The 15,013-nt window shown below is 60.7% G+C and overlaps 2 protein-coding genes across 2 annotated transcripts in view; both read left to right on the plus strand.

The window, feature by feature from the left end:
* Positions 1-4,679, plus strand: part of RAB10 (RAB10, member RAS oncogene family) — a 47,091-nt gene extending 42,412 nt beyond the window's left edge. The window contains exon 6 of the mRNA XM_052809365.1: positions 1,554-4,679. Coding sequence (XP_052665325.1) covers positions 1,554-1,637 — 84 coding nt within the window. The 3' untranslated portion in view covers positions 1,638-4,679. The remainder of the gene's footprint in view (positions 1-1,553) is intronic.
* Positions 4,680-7,379: 2,700 nt separating this feature from the next.
* Positions 7,380-14,298, plus strand: GAREM2 (GRB2 associated regulator of MAPK1 subtype 2). Its single transcript, XM_052810326.1, has 6 exons — positions 7,380-7,576; positions 9,104-9,245; positions 10,599-10,729; positions 10,987-12,102; positions 12,797-12,960; positions 13,128-14,298. Exons 1-6 carry the CDS (start codon positions 7,460-7,462, stop codon positions 13,999-14,001), a joined length of 2,544 nt encoding a protein of 847 aa, XP_052666286.1. The 5' UTR covers positions 7,380-7,459; the 3' UTR covers positions 14,002-14,298.
* The last annotated feature ends 715 nt before the right edge of the window (positions 14,299-15,013 follow it).

A 15,013-nucleotide genomic window follows, 5' to 3' on the forward strand; every position in this document is an offset into this window, starting at 1 on the left:
CTTTATTGGACGGTTGTATTGCAACCGAGAGAAGAATGTGGATCACCAGTTCATCCTGGTGGTTGGTTCCCCTTCCTGAAACGTACAGTGTACCATAAAGATGGTTGTCTTGTCCGTGGCCTGTACCTAAATCTTTGTATGCCCAGAGCTACAGGGTACTGCTATCCTTGTATCCCCGATATCTTTCATGAGTAGAAAATGCATTGGCTTCCAAGAGCTGCCACTGTTGTGTTGCAGGATTGAGCTGGGCTGGATACGTGGGTGGCTCCAGGGCTGGTTCCAGTTAGATGATGTACTCCCATAGCCAAGGGCTTGATTTACACAGTAACTAACCCCCATGCTACCACGTTCCTGCTTACGATCAGGTCATGCCTCTCCAGCGCTGAAGCTCTGTGGAGCTCAAGAGACGTGGGTCGGCCAACTCTAGCATATGTGCTTTTGCCCCTAAACGAATGACGCTGTGTGGTTTTTCTGTGCTCCAGCTTAGTGGTAGGGGCTGCCCTGTATAGAGACTGCCTTCATCAATGTCTTCCACCGCTCTCCTGCATGCATGCTATTGATAATGTCATCCGAGTTAATTGGTTAGAAATTGAGTGCAATGTCAATGCTGAATCTTTTCACAACCCTTTTAAATACACATCTGCTCAACAGTGTCTGGTTTGCTGTTGTAGTTCTGAGTTGTTTCTAAATCAGTTTTTGACAAGCTTTCTGTGAGAAATGGGATGAAAATCCCTGGCCTTTTGTAAACAGGAGGTCAGGCTAGCAAGTCTTACTGACCCTTTTGACCTTTAAATTTTTATTTTGGGCCTCAGTGTATTTATCCAAAGAACAGGGGGGTTTGCTTTTGCAAGGCTGTGACAAAGAGAATAAGAAAAGGAATATAGAGACTAAACTGCAGTATTTTCATGAATGCTTAGGTTAGTTTCTAAACAGCTGAAAGTAGATGTTAGCATCTGATCAAAACCACTTGACTTTGATTTTTGCTTTGGTCTAACCAAGTTTACATCCCGTGACGCAGACGAGCCTGTTTTGTCCGCTGCCTCGGAAACTGGTGTCCTGGTTGACTGGAAGGCAGATGCTTTTGAACAACCCCTCTTTATCCATAAAATACTGTGTGGTTTTTTAAGGTCATTAGTTCACATAATTTAACTTCAGCTTGTGTTAGTTGTACGCTGTGATTTACTTAACTCCACCAAAGTCTAAGTGTCAGTTCTAAGAGCAGGATCTAGAAATAGGTTTAGTTTACTTTGGGATGGTCCATGTTCAAAAGCTGTTTGTTTGTTTGTTTGTTCCCCCCCCTCCTGCCCCCAGCTTTCCAGTTGTTGTTTATTTAAAACAAAACAAACAAAGTCCCCTTAAATTGGTTTCGCATACTTTTGCTGGAGGGGGGAGGAGGATTCCTTATGTTTCTGTGGAGCTCTTTGTCCATAGTTTATTGATAATATTATTTGGTGATGTAAGTCTCTTTGTAAGCCGCTATCTCTTCAGCTCTGAATACTTTATTTCAGAATATCTCAAGAGTCATCTAACTCTTTTTACTTGTCTCATTGCAGACCCCTGTAAAAGAGCCCAACAGTGAAAATGTAGATATCAGCAGTGGAGGTGGGGTGACAGGCTGGAAGAGCAAGTGTTGCTGAACGTTCTCCTATATCACCAATCGCCATCCACCGCCCCTTTTTTCTCGCTGCAAAACAAACCACTCTGCCCGTTTTTAACCTTAAACCAATTTTGTTCCTCATCTTAACAAGCTCCTGTCTCCCTTTGTTTTTCCGTTTAGGACAGCTTGCGTACTATAATTTTCTCAACAACATGTATAGGAAAATCATCTCCGTGACTTCATTTTTTAATGTACCTGCTCAACTTACCACTACGTTTTGGTTGTATTATAGTCCCGTTCCTCCTGACATTAAAACATATAGCAATCATATTCAACTCTATTCTGCAAATTGTATAAGAATAAAAGTTAGAATTAACAATTTATTTTGTACAACAGTGGAATTTTCTGTCATGGATAATGTGCTTGAGTCACCATATTCTCTAGATGCATCAGCAAAAGAGCCAGGAAAACACTCATTTTCGCCTTGAGTCTGTGAATGGGGTTTATTTTGTCCTGTGCCTTATGTGGAAAGGAACTTTTGTTTTCTTTTTTTTCTTTTCTTTTCTTCTGGTGGAAGCATGTGCAGGAGACGTACCATCCATACTTGACCATTTTAAAATACTGAACTCTTTTGTGATTGCTTTCTGTAATTGTTGGTGTAATGCATCGAGGACAAAGGGTGGTGCAAAAAAAAATAACTACATTTAATCTGCTGTGTCTCCTTTTTGGTGATCTAGCCATTCAGAACTGTTCCTGCTGCCATATTTTTTTTCCTCACTTGCGGCTCTTTCCTTTTGCCTGCATGCTGCTTTTATTTGCATTTCTTCATGGTGTGATGTGTTAATTAAAAGGATGGCAACGTGGTATGTTTGCCAAAAATTTAATACAAAGCACTGATTTAGCTTTCAAGGTAAAAATGTTGAAGATACCTACTAATTTCCCTCTAGCCAATGTCAGTTCACTAGTATATCTTCTCTCTCCTCCTGCATAGCCGTTGGGTTTTATGATATGGAAGAGTTATTTGCATGCACTAGTTTTTCTATGGAGGGTGATGTGGTTGTCTACTTTATGTGTATGAATATAACATGCAATTCCCAAACTGACAGCAGTTAACATGAACTTTTAAGTTCTCTCTTACTGTTAGCCGCTCCAACAAGTTGTTCAGTAGCCTAGCAAAAGGCTGAGTGAAACTAGATTTAAAAAAAAAAAAAAAAAAGGAAGGAGAAAAAAAAAAAAGTTGGCAGTTTAATTTATTACCTCCCTGAAAACTTTCCGTTTTCCAGTGTTAAAAGCTGAGTCATTGGTACTTGGGTCAGTCTTGCTCCCAGTCCCGTGCTGTGGGAACGTGGTGGGTGATCCCAGCAGGGCTGCTCAGCCCCCCCCTGGGATTAACTTGCTTTTCCAGCTCGCCTTCTGCGTTGCCCCGGCCAGGCTCCGGTGTCACCGATGGCGTGGCTTAGTCATTTCTGAAAGGAAGGGGGTTAAGGACTGCCAGTCTGACATTGTCGACTGCTCCCGCTGAACCGGGCGTTCAGTCTGCAGGAGTGTTTGTACGTTCACTTGCCTCGCATTTAAAATAACCACGTAGGAGAGCTGCTCCAGCCAAGGACAAAAAGATATTTTAAATAGACACTTCTTCCCCCCCCAAGCCTCACGTTCTCCTTTAAAGTTGGACAAGCTTGTGCCTCGCTCTTGTCCGCTTGAGTTTTGGACTGCCTTCGGTAAATAATGAAAGTAGTAAATAATGCTGATTTAATGAAGTGATGGTGTTTTAACATTGAACTTCTAGTTTCGAACGGCTTCCCGTGTAGTAACTTGACCGAGGTGTCTCCCTTTTCCTCTGTATTTTGGCATTTTGTCTCCGTGTGTGTTAACCCTTCCCAGTCGAGTGGCTGTTGGGGTCGGGCAGGACCCTGGGACTGGCGGATAAATCGGCACCGCTGCGTTTCTCACGTCCCGCGCCTGCCGGTCAGCGTTGTAAATAGAGTACGGCTACCTTTTGGTTAAATCTGCACTTTCTAACATTATCAAAAAGGGAAAAATGGAGAAATATACATCAAGGGTTTTTGGTTTTTTTTTGTATAATCCTTGTTTTAAACGTGAGCTTTTTATTTGCTTCCAGGGGCTCGTCTCCCTCTGTGTAAATCCCTCGGGATCCTTTGTAGACGCTGTGTTCGTTGCAAGCCAACAGGTAGAGAACAGGCCACTCGCTGGTACTACTAGCTACCACCTCCGTTTCCTATTCTCCTTACCGAGCTAATAAACTGAAATATTTCTAGACGGTCTACTTCTGTTCATATAAAAACCATGAATTTTAACCGCGTGGCTTGGCTTTGTTTTGTGTTGTGGAGTGCAAGGCCCAGCCGAGGAGGAGTGAGCAACAAGAGTCGATGCAGATGCTTTAAAAAAAAAAAAAAGTAATAATAATCATGTTGGAGGAATTTGCAGTAACTTTATTTCTGCCGGTATCTAAACTTCCTGCTAGCTAGCAAACTAACTGCTTGTGAAACCTCTACTTGGAAGACACCCCCCTCCCCAGCCCTGTGTGTGGAATAAAGCCTAAGGCCAGCCTAGAAAAGGATGCGAAAGCAGCTTTCCCCGCGCCAGCTGCCCCGGTGCCGGCGGTGCCACCGCAGAAGGGGGGGCTTTAGCTGACCCGGCCAGCGGAGGAAGACTCGGCGCTACCTTTTTGTCATGGCAAAAAATGTAACTTGATTAAATTGGTCGTGCTAAACTAAAACCCGAGGTTGAATCTATCCTACAACTGGGTTAACCGCTTTCTCTTTAGTGCTTCGGCGCTGCCCGGGGGAGCTGCCGGTGCCGTGGCGGTGCGGGGCAGGGGTAAACGCGGCGCTTTGTGCTCTCGGACTCGGATGGTGGAAAAACAGCATCAACTTAAGGTCTAGGATTAATTCCCATGCCTACGATTTTTTACTTAATCTTTTAATATTTTTGCTACTCCACTCTGGCTTTTTATTTAAAACACATTCTTTTGTACCACTTACTGTATCAAATTGTATAAAAGATCACTGTCCCATTCTTGGTCATACCAAGAGCAAATAAAAGCTTTTATAAACTTGCATTGGTTACTTCCTCGGCCCCATTAAATTCCCTTTCGCCAAGCCTCGGCCAGGGCCCTGCGTGCTGGCGGGGAGCGGGCCGAGCACCGGCCCCGCTTGCGGCTGCCCCTTGGAGAAGGTGGGTGCTGGGGCTGGGACAAGCCCCCCCCGCCCCCCCAAGCCTTTGGACCAAAGAAAAGCTTTGCACCTGGGCTGTAGCTGCTCTTAGGGCAGCTGTGACCGCTTGGACACATGGATTAAGCCTGGAAAGCGCAAGCTAGTCTCTTACTTGGAAGAAGTTGTTTGGCTGGGGCTAGAGCTGCTCTTTTCTGTCATTTTTTTTTTTTTTTTTACAGAAAAGCTTTAGGCTGTTGTTTTTTGAGGGCAGTGCTAAGTGCAACGGCGTGTCTGAGGCTGCCGGCATCTGCCCGCTCCTCCTGTGGAGCCTCCGTGGGTGGGGGTACCCCCGGCTCTTGGGCCGGTGGCTGCAGCACCCCGGGGATCCCGGGGACCCCCGGCTCCTTGGGGAGGACCTTTGCAAACCCCTTGAAGGACAGTGGCCGTTTCGGCCCTTCCCTCTGCAGCCGCAGGTCGTGGCGTGGCTGCGAACTACGGGTGGCTTTCGGCTGCGTTTACGGCCGAGCCGATGTCCTTCTCCACCGAGCAGGATCCCATCGCCCTTGCCAGTTCCCTCTCCACAAGATCTCCTGCCCGGGGGCGAGCGGGTGCCCCCCGGGGTCTCCCACAGCCTTCGGGTGCTCCCGGGTTGGGGATGTCACCCCCCCGCAAAGGCTGGGTGAGGGGCCTGTCCCCATCCCGCCATGGCATGGGATGGCAGAGCAGGGACGTGCTTCTCCTTCTTTCCTCCCGCTGCCGTGGTGTCGGTAACCGGGAGAGGGTGGTTTTGTGCCGCTGCGGGTAATAAAGCTGGCGCTGAGGCTGCGAGAGCAGCCCCCGGGTCCCCCTCGGAGGGGGACGAGGCCGTGGGGAGCAGCTCAACGATCCTGAATCCCTCCCATCCCCGGGGACTCCTCAGCATTTTGTGGTGGGGAGGGAAGGATTCGTCCCAGGCCGAGTCACCTCGGCTGTCCATGCTGTCGCCAGGAACCGGGGCCTCGAGCACGCTGCGGTGGGGTTTGTGCCAGGGCTTCCCCGGGGGGGCTCGGGGAGAGGGGACCTGGCAGGGACCTTCCCCCATGGACACCGTCCGGCAGCTCTCGGTGTTCTGCTTGTCAGTGTCATCCTTGTCACTGTCTTCAGTCTTTCCCTGTCCTCCGCCTGCTGCTGTCCCTGCTCTGTCCTCGTCTCTGCTCCATACCTGTCCCTGCTCCTTCCCATCCCTGCTCCTTCCCTGTCCCTGCTCCCTTTCCATCCCTGCTCCTTCCACCCCTGCTCCCTTCCCTGTCCCTGCTCCTTTCCATCCCTGCTCCTTCCCTGTCCCTGCTCCTTTCCATCCCTGCTCCTTCCCTGTCCCTGTTCCCTTCCCATCCCTGCTCCCTTCCCTGTCCCTGCTCCTTTCCATCCCTGCTCCTTCCCTGTCCCTGCTCCTTTCCATCCCTGCTCCTTCCCTGTCCCTGTTCCCTTCCCATCCCTGCTCCCTTCCCTGTCCCTGCTCCTTTCCATCCCTGCTCCTTCCCTGTCCCTGCTCCCTTCCCATCCCTGCTTTCCTTTCCCTGCTCCTTCCCATCCCTGCTCCCTTCCCCATCTCTGCTGATCCTGGCAAGTTTTTTGTGTGTCCCGACACATTCGGGCTTTGTCCCGGAGGACCCCGCTGCTGCTCCACGGCAACCTTGGGTCCCCCCCCCGCTAACCCACACCAGGACCCCCCCACCCCTGCGCCGAGTCAGGCCCTCGAGGAGGGGTCGGGGTCTCTGGCACCCATCGCCGGGGGGCTCCGGCAGCAGCTCGGGGGGGGGGGGACACGGACCCCAAACCGTAGCCGGTGCGCGATGCTGCTGAGCTCGGCCGGGGCTTTCCAGCCCCCCCGGCTGGCGGGGAGCGGGTCCCCAGCGCGAGGGGTGCGGGGACCCCCCCCCGGGCCTGGTGTCCCCAGCTCAGGGGGGGCCGTGAGTCCCCAGGGTGCGGGGGTCCCCGCTGCGGGTGATGGGGATGTCCCTGCCGGGGGGGGGGGGGGGCTCCGTTTGCCGGTCCCACTCGTACCTCGGGTCTTGGGGGGGGGGGGCGTTGGGACGGGGGGCTCGGGGTCCTCCGCCTGCCCCCCCCCAGCCCCCCGCAGCCCCCCCCCGCGTCTCGGCCCTTCCATCCCCGGTGTCTCCTCGGGAAACCCCCCGCGAGTTCCCAGGGGCCGGATCCGGCGCGGGGGGGGGCTCCTCACCCCTTCCCTCGGCGGTCAAAGGCAGCCGAGCCCCCCCCCCGGGCGAGCAGCATCTCCTCCGGAGGGGCGCGGGCGGAGCCGCCCCCCTCCCCGGGGGCTCCCTTCTGCATCCCCCCCTGCCCCGGGAGCAGCCCCCCGCCTCGGGGGGGGGGGGGGGGGGGGGGTGTCCCCGCCGGGGGGGGGGGGTGCGACGGTGAGGAGGGGGATGCCCACCCGCCGCCTCCTCCCCCCGCCCCCGCCTCTGGGGGGGTCCCCGCCTGCCGGGGCGGGCGGGCAGGAGGGGCCGGGGGCGGGCGGGGGGCGGCTCCCGGCTGCCCCGCTCCCCGCCGCCGCCCCCCCCCTCCCTCCCTCCCTCCCCGTTCCCCGTCCGCCGCCCCCCGGCCCCGCCGCTGCCCCGGCCCGGCGGCGGCGGCGATGGAGCCCGGCGCGGCCGCCCCCCCCCGCGGCCCGGGGCCGGCCTGAGCCGCGATGCGATGGAGAAGCTGGCGGCGGGGCTGGCCCGGCTCCGCTGGAGCCCCGCGGCGCTGCCCCTCGATGCGATCGTCAGCCAGTGCCGGCTGCCCACCCTCGTCTGCCTGGGGCAGGGTGAGCTGGCGGGGCCGGGGGGGGGAAAGGTTGGGGTGGGAGGGAGAAGTAGCCAAGGGGAGATGAAGGCTGGAGGGGCGAGGAGGAGGAGGGAGGGAGGAAGGCTGGAGGGAGCGGGAGGAGGAGGAGGGAGGGAGGGAGGAAGGCTGGAGGGAGCGGGAGGAGGGAGGGAGGGAGGCTGGAGTGATGGGGAGGAGGGAGGGAGGGAGGAAGGCTGGAGGAAGGGGGAGGAGGGAGGAAGGCTGGAGAGGTGAGGAGGAGGGAGGGAGGCTGGAGTGATGGGGAGGAGGGAGGGAGGGAGGAAGGCTGGAGGGAGCGGGAGGAGGGAGGCTGGAGTGATGGGGAGGAGGGAGGAAGGCTGGAGAGGTGAGGAGGAGGAGGAGGGAGGAAGGCTGAAGAGGTGAGGAGGAAGGAGGGAGGAAGGTTGGAGGGAAGGAGGCTGGAGTGAGGAGGAAGAGGGAGGAAGGCTGAAGAGGTGAGGAGGAAGGAGGGAGGAAGGTTGGAGGGAAGGAGGCTGGAGTGAGGAGGAAGAGGGAGGAAGGCTGGAGAGGTGAGGAGGAGCAAGGTTGGAGGGATGAAGAGGAGGGAGGGGGACTGGAGGGAAGGGTGGAGGGCGGAGGGGCGAGGAGGGAGATGGGAAGGCTGGAGAGGTGAGGAGGAATGAAGGCTGGAGAGAGGAGGAAGAGGAGTGAGGAAGGGTAGAGGGCTGGAGAGGAGAGAGGAAGGGTAGAGGGAGGAGGGAGAGAGGGAGGCTAGAGGGGTGGGGAAGAGGAGGGAGGAAGGCTGGAGGGATGAGGAGGAGGAAGACTGGAGGCACCAGGAGAAGGGAGGTTGGAGTGATGAGGAGGAGGAGGGAGGAAGGCTGGAGGGCCAGGTGAGACGTGACCAAGCTGCTGCCTCAGGTCCGGGGCCTCTCCTCTCTGGGGCCAGCACCCATGGGTGTGAGGGTGGGGGGGCCCAGGCTGCCCCCAGCCACGGGCCCAGGTGCTGGCTGCCCTCGTCATCCGTTCTGGGTGACACGCTGGGGGTGGTGGCACCAGGCTGGCAGGGGCTCGGAGCCACCGTGTCCCCTCGCCACCCTCCCCGGGACACAGGCTGGCTGGGGGGGGGGGTGTGTGTGTGCCTGGCTGTGACCCCCATGCACAGGCTGGGGGGGGAGTGGGGTGCACTGGCATCAGCACAGGGTCACCCCTGTTTGGCGGTGTCCCCCCTCCAGAGCGGGATCCATCCCTCCGGAACAGGGTGTGGGTGCTCGGGGCCATGCCGGCGGTGGGTGCCGGGGTGCAGCGGCGGTGGGGGCCCCCGTGCCGGCCCCGTCTCAATAAACTTCTTGTTTGCGGCGGCTGCAGCTTTTCAGGGGGGGACAAAGAAATTGTTTCCTGGGCAACTGGCGGCTCTTGGCAGCGGGCACCTGCTCAGCCCGCCGGCTGGCTGTCCGGCCGGCCGGCCACCCCCGGGTACCCCGGGGAGGGTGGTGGGGGGGTGTCCTGGGGATGGTGACAGCCCCGTCGTGTCCCCCCCCGGCAGGCGAGCGCGTGGAGGGGGGTGAGCGCCCAGGACGTGCTGCTGGTCCACTCCTGCCGGCAGTGGACGACGGTGACGGCTCACAGCCTGGAGGAGGGACACTACGTCATCGGCCCCAAAATCGACATCCCGCTCCAGTACCCAGGTGGGGGCCGCTGGGGTGCGAAGGGGCGAGGACAAGGGTGTCGGTGTCCCCTGGGGCTTCAGGGCTGGGACCGCCCCCCCCCGCACCTCCGGCGGCTGAACTGGGGGTGCTCCAGTATGGGAGAGGAGATGCTCTGGTTTGGGGGGCTGCTCTCCGCCCCCTTTTGCCCAGCCCAAAGGTGGGGGGCTGCGGAGGGGGGGGGGGGGCTGGCAGGGATGGAGTGGGGATGGGGATAAGGACAGGATGGGGTAGGATGAGGATGAGGATGGGGACAGGCTGGGGCTGGCAACGCAGACGAAGGTGCTGAGACGCTGGCGGCTGCCGTAGCAAGAGCCTTAATGACCACTCTAAGTGCTCGCCATGTCGGTAATGAGTCCTGCTAATAAATAAATAATGGGAAATGGAGCGGGGGAGGGGTTAATCGCCCATCCCAAGGGGGGGGGTCCAAGGAGGGGAGGGCCGGGCAGTGTGTTAACCAGCTTCGGGGGGCTCGGCCGTGCCCAAGCTGGCCACGCCGGCATATGGGGCTGCCCCCGGCTCAGGCACCGCGGTTCCAGCCTCAACCGACCCCGGTGTCCCCGGTGCCGTGGCCCTGACGGGGACCCTGCCCGGCGAGGGGCAGCCGTGGCCCCAGCACCGCTTGGCACGGGGCTGGCAGCGGCGGAGCCGGCTGGCGCGGGCACGTCGGGGGATTAATATTCCCCTCAGGTCCATCCCTGCCGAACTGATGCCAATGGAGGCAGTTTCGCTGCCGGCCGCAGCCCCCCCGGTCCCTGCCGTCGCCTCCACCGCTGTCCCTGCTGCAAAGCCCCCCGCTTCCCTCCCTGGTGGCTCTCCCACCCGAGGCGTGGGGCAGAGGGGAGTCACGGGGCCCTGGGGCCGGGTTTTGGGGGGGCAATGGGGGCTGCCTGCAATGTTGGCTGCTCCGCTGGCCCTGCTCCAGGTGGGTTCCTCCATCCACAGGGCATTTCTGTGGCTGCTTTGGGGTGGTCCCTGCAGCTCTGGTGGGGGGGGGTGTGTGTGTGTGTGCGCTGGAGCGGCATTGCCGAGGCACTCCGTGCGCCCAGGGCTTTGTGCTTCGTTCCACCCAAAATCCGCCCCCTCCGATGCTGTGTGTGTGAGGTACAGGTATGGGGGATGCTCTGGTGTCCCCTCACAGCGCTTGGACACGCTGGGTGAAGCCCACAGAAATGCCCCCCCCCAAAATGTGATGGGGACCCCCAGGTCATCCTCGAGGGTGGCTGCCCCCCACCAAGGGCCGGGCTGTCCCCGAGGTGGGTCACAGCAGATCTCTGGGGCCGAGCACTGGAGGTGGGCTCCTCTCATCACCATGGCTTTGGCGGTCCCTTGCAGGGAAGTTCAAGCTGCTGGACCAGGACCGGGACATCCGCGAGCCCGTGCAGTACTTCAACAGCGTGGAGGAGGTGGCCAGCATCTTCCCAGACCGCGTCTTCGTCATGGAGGCCATCACCTTCAGTGTGAAGGTCCGTATGGGGACAGCAGGGGATGGTGCTGGGACAGCAGGGGATGCTGGTAGGGCAGCAGGGGACGGTGGTGGGACATCAAGAGTTGGTGGTGGGACATCAGGGTATGGTGGTGGGAGTAAGGGGGAGGTGGTGGAAAAGCGGGGGGCGGCGGTGGGACATCAGGAGAGACCGGTGGGACATCAAGGGTTGATGGTGGGACATCAGGGGGACGGTGCCAGGGCAGCGGGTCCCATGGCAGGGCTGTCCTGGGGCAGGTGGTGTCGGGGGAGTTCAGCGAGGACAGCGAGGTGTACAACTTCACGCTGCACGCGGGGGACGAGCTGACGCTGATGGGCCAAGCGGAGATCCTCTGCGCCAAGACGGTGAAGGAGAAGTCGCGCTTCAACACCATCCTGCGGAAGCTGGGCAAGGCGGCGCCGGCGGCGGGGGCCAGGCAGGTGAAGGGCAAGATGCCCTGCCTGATCTGCATGAACCACCGCACCAACGAGAGCCTCAGCCTGCCCTTCCAGTGCAAGGGCCGCTTCAGCACCCGCAGCCCCCTCGAGCTGCGGCTGCAGGAGGGCGAGCACACCATCCGCAGCATCATCGAGAAGGTGCGGCTGCCGGTCAACGTGGCCGTGCCCAGCCGACCGGCGCGCAACCCCTACGACCTGCACGCCATCCGCGAGGGCCACTGCTACAAGCTGGTCAGCATCATCTCCAAGACCGTGGTGTTGTGCTGCATCCTCCGCCGGGACGAGCTGGTCCCCTTCCACTTTCTCCTGCTGACCGACATGCCCCGCTTCCAGCTGCCCGAGGGGCTGCTCGCCGGGGACCCCCAGTTGGAGAAGCTGCTGCGGGACAGCGCCGCGTACTGCCACGACCGCTTCAACCCCGACGAGTACTCGCGGGCCGTGCGGGAGGCCAAACCTGACTTTTCGGAGGAGTGCGCCAGCCCCCGGCGCCTGCGGCTCTGCCTGCCTGCCTGCGCCCGCGAGGAGCTCAGCCAGCCCCTCCAGCGCCTTTCCCTCTGCGCCTGCGGCACGGGGGTCCCCCGGGACCCCGCCGCCTGCTGCCAGGGACCGCGGGGCGTCGCGGGGGGCACGACGCGTCCGCCGCTGCCCGACTTCCCCGACCCCGACCGGGAATACATGACGCCCGACTGGGCCGAGCCCGAATTCAGGACTCAGGAGCTGTTGGAGATCCCCTACGAGGAGCTCTGGAGCAACCCCAGCCCGGAGGGCTGCTGCGAGCCGGGCAGCGGCGCCGGCCGGCAGGACCTCGTCTCCTTTGGGGCCGTCACCCCACTGGGCTCCCCGCATCGCCCCGGCATGCCCGGGGACGAGCCCCGCGGGGACACCCCACCTCCCGTGCCACCCAAGTCGGAGGCGGTAAGAGCCACGGTCCCGTCCCCAGGGATGGGGAATGACACCCCACGGGGTCCCGCCTGCTGCCAGCCGCCCTGGCCGGGGGCGATGCACCGGGGTAGCCGGGCGGTGAGCCCCGGCATAGCCCCGTCAGCAGTTCTGTGCCGTGGGCAGGGGGTGCACAGCCCCGGGCCACGCTGTCAGCCCCACGGCACAGCCCGCTTGACCCCCTCCCCGGGTGCTGCGGGGCTCTGGGGTCCCTCCCCAGCTCTGTTAAGTAAATCACCCAAATCCTGTGGGCTCCCTGGCACCATGGGGTACCCAGGGCTCCCCATCACCCGGGGGTACCCAAATCCTCAGGACGCCCTTGTACCATGGGGTCCCCGGTTCCCCAGGGCTCTCTGCACCATGGGGGTACCTGAATCTCTTGGGATTCCCAGCACCGTGGGGTACCCAAACCCTCTGGGCTCCCCTGCTCCAAGGGGTACCCAAAATTTCAGGCTCATCTTTCCCATGGGGTACCCACTATTTTTGGGATCCCTGCACCACGGGATACGTGGTTCCCTGGGGCTCCCCACTGGTACCCAGAGCTTTGTGGCTCGACTGGGGCTGGCCGCCCCCAAGCCCCCCCCATTGCCCCCTCCAACTGCAGGCTCCCGGGGGCAGATTCCCTCAGCACCGGTGACGGGGGTCCTGACGGCGCTCATCCCCCTTCCAGGTGAAGGAGGAGTGCCGGCTGCTGAACGCACCTCCCGTGCCGCCCCGGGGCAGCCGCCCCCCCGTGTCCTGCAGCCCCCCAGCACCCCTGCGCTGCCCGAAGCTGGCACCCGCTCCCTCGCCCAGCCCCAGCCTCTCCTACTACTCCTCGGGGCTCCACGATGGGTGAGTTGCTCCGGTGCGGCCGGGGACGTGGGGATGCTGCGATGGGGTGGCAGGTTGACACCCCGGGGTGAGATACCCCTGCGGCGTGGGGTTGGGGACAGAGTTTGGGGGGGGGGTGTGGAAAACGCAGCCCCGGAGTGATGGTGATGCTCCCCTTCCTCCCACAGGTCGGTCCCACGGAGCGGCAGCGGCTCGCCCTCGCCCGATGCCTACTCCCTGTACTGCTACCCCTGCACCTGGGGGGACTGCAAAGCCGGGGAGGCCCCCGGGCGCCCGCTGCCCCCCGCCACGTTGCCCCCCGCCGCCCAGCCCACCCCCACCTCTTGGTCGGACCCCTGGGCGTACGCCGAGGCGGGCGCCGGGGCCGGCAGCGGCTGCTCGACCCCGCTGTCGGGGGCCGAGCCCCCTCTGAAGCCCTACCGCAGCTGCCCCCGCCTCAAGCCCCCGCACCCCCAAAAACGTTTCGCCCCTTTCGGGGCGCTCAACCCTTTCGCCGGCCCGACCGAATGGCCGGAGAGCCCGGAATGGCCCAAGCCGCCTTCGGCCCCGGCCGCCCCTTCCTCCTCCTCTTCGCCAGAGCCCTTCGCCCCCGTCGAGGAGCCGGCGCCCCCCCCTCGCCCACCCAAGGGGTTCGAGGGGGACAGCATCGTCATCCGCGGGGCGGCCCCGCTGTCGCCCGCCGTCCTGCGCGGGGCCGAGGGCGGCGTCACCCGCGTCTACCTGGCGCAGGGCGTCATCGAGGTGCCGCCGGCGGCGAGGGGCGACGGGGGGGCTCCGCCGGCCGCCCCCCGTCCCAGCGGGGACGGCTCGCCCTGGCTGCCCCCCGCCGACCTCTCGGCCCTCTCGCTGGAGGAGGTCTCCAAGTGCCTGCGCTTCATCGGCCTCTCCGAGGACGTGGTCAGCTTCTTCGCCCGCGAGCGCATCGACGGCAGCATCTTCGTGCAGCTCAGCGAGGAGATCCTGGCCGACGACTTTCGCCTCACCAAGCTCCAGGTGAAGAAGATCATGCAGTTCATCAAGGGCTGGCGCCCCAAGATCTAGCCGTACGCTGGGGACCCCCTGGACCCTTGGGGTCCCCCAGACACCTGGACCACAGCTCCGTCTCTCCCCGCTCCTGTCCCCTGTCCCGCTCTGGGGGTGCCCTGATGCGGCGGTGCCCACCGGCTGTGGGTTTTCCTCCTCCCCAGCAGCTCAGCCCTATTGCCCGGCCCTCCCCCCTTTCCGTTTTAACACTGGACGGTAATTTTGGCCCAAACGGGCTGGAAAACACTGGAGTTCGCATTGACTGGTTTAACTTAATCCTTGTGGATTAGCGTAATAAATGTAAGGGAGAAAAACGAGCCATGGGAGAAGCCCCTTGCTTGGGGAGGAGGGGGAAAGGGGCTCTTAGCAGGGATGGAGGCTCTGGCAGTCACTCCCATCCTCTTTGGAAGGGATCTGTGTCCCCCCTGTAAGGGAAAGCATTGCTCTGGGAGCTGCTCCAGGCTGCCTGCACCACAGGGTGATTTCAGGGCCCTGGAAGGAAGCTCCCCTGCCTGACAGACACGGAAGAAAAGGAGGCAGAGACCTACGCTCAGGGCAGCAACCACCACCCAGCGCGCCCGACTCTCCCAGGGCCCATGGTGAGGTGCCCCAAGGACCCCCAAGCTCCCCAAACCCTGCTCTGCACAGAGCTCCACAGGGCCACAGCATCAGGAGGGTCTGGGACCAGACCTCCCCGGTCCTGACTCCAGCTCCTTGGCCGCGGAGGGGGAAGCAGGGCTGCCCCGGACACAGCTCACTCCATACAGGGGGCAGGTCCTGGGGGCTGCTGCATCCCCCCCAGGGAGGACTGAAGGCTGGTTACCAGCTCCACAGGCAGCCCAGTGCCTCCCCCAGCAGGCAGCAGAGGCAGGTTGAGATGATTTCTCAGCCCAGTTTCACCCTGGTAGTTTTGAGAAACAAGCACAGAAGTGACACGAAAAGAGCAGCAGCGCCCAGCTCCCGGCCCAAGCCCTGCCGGGGCACAGGGAAAAGTCTGGAGCCTGGGGAGGCACCACACCAAGCCAGGGAG

Source organism: Harpia harpyja, chromosome 15 (genome assembly GCF_026419915.1).
Source record: "Harpia harpyja isolate bHarHar1 chromosome 15, bHarHar1 primary haplotype, whole genome shotgun sequence".
NCBI lineage: Eukaryota > Metazoa > Chordata > Aves > Accipitriformes > Accipitridae > Harpia > Harpia harpyja.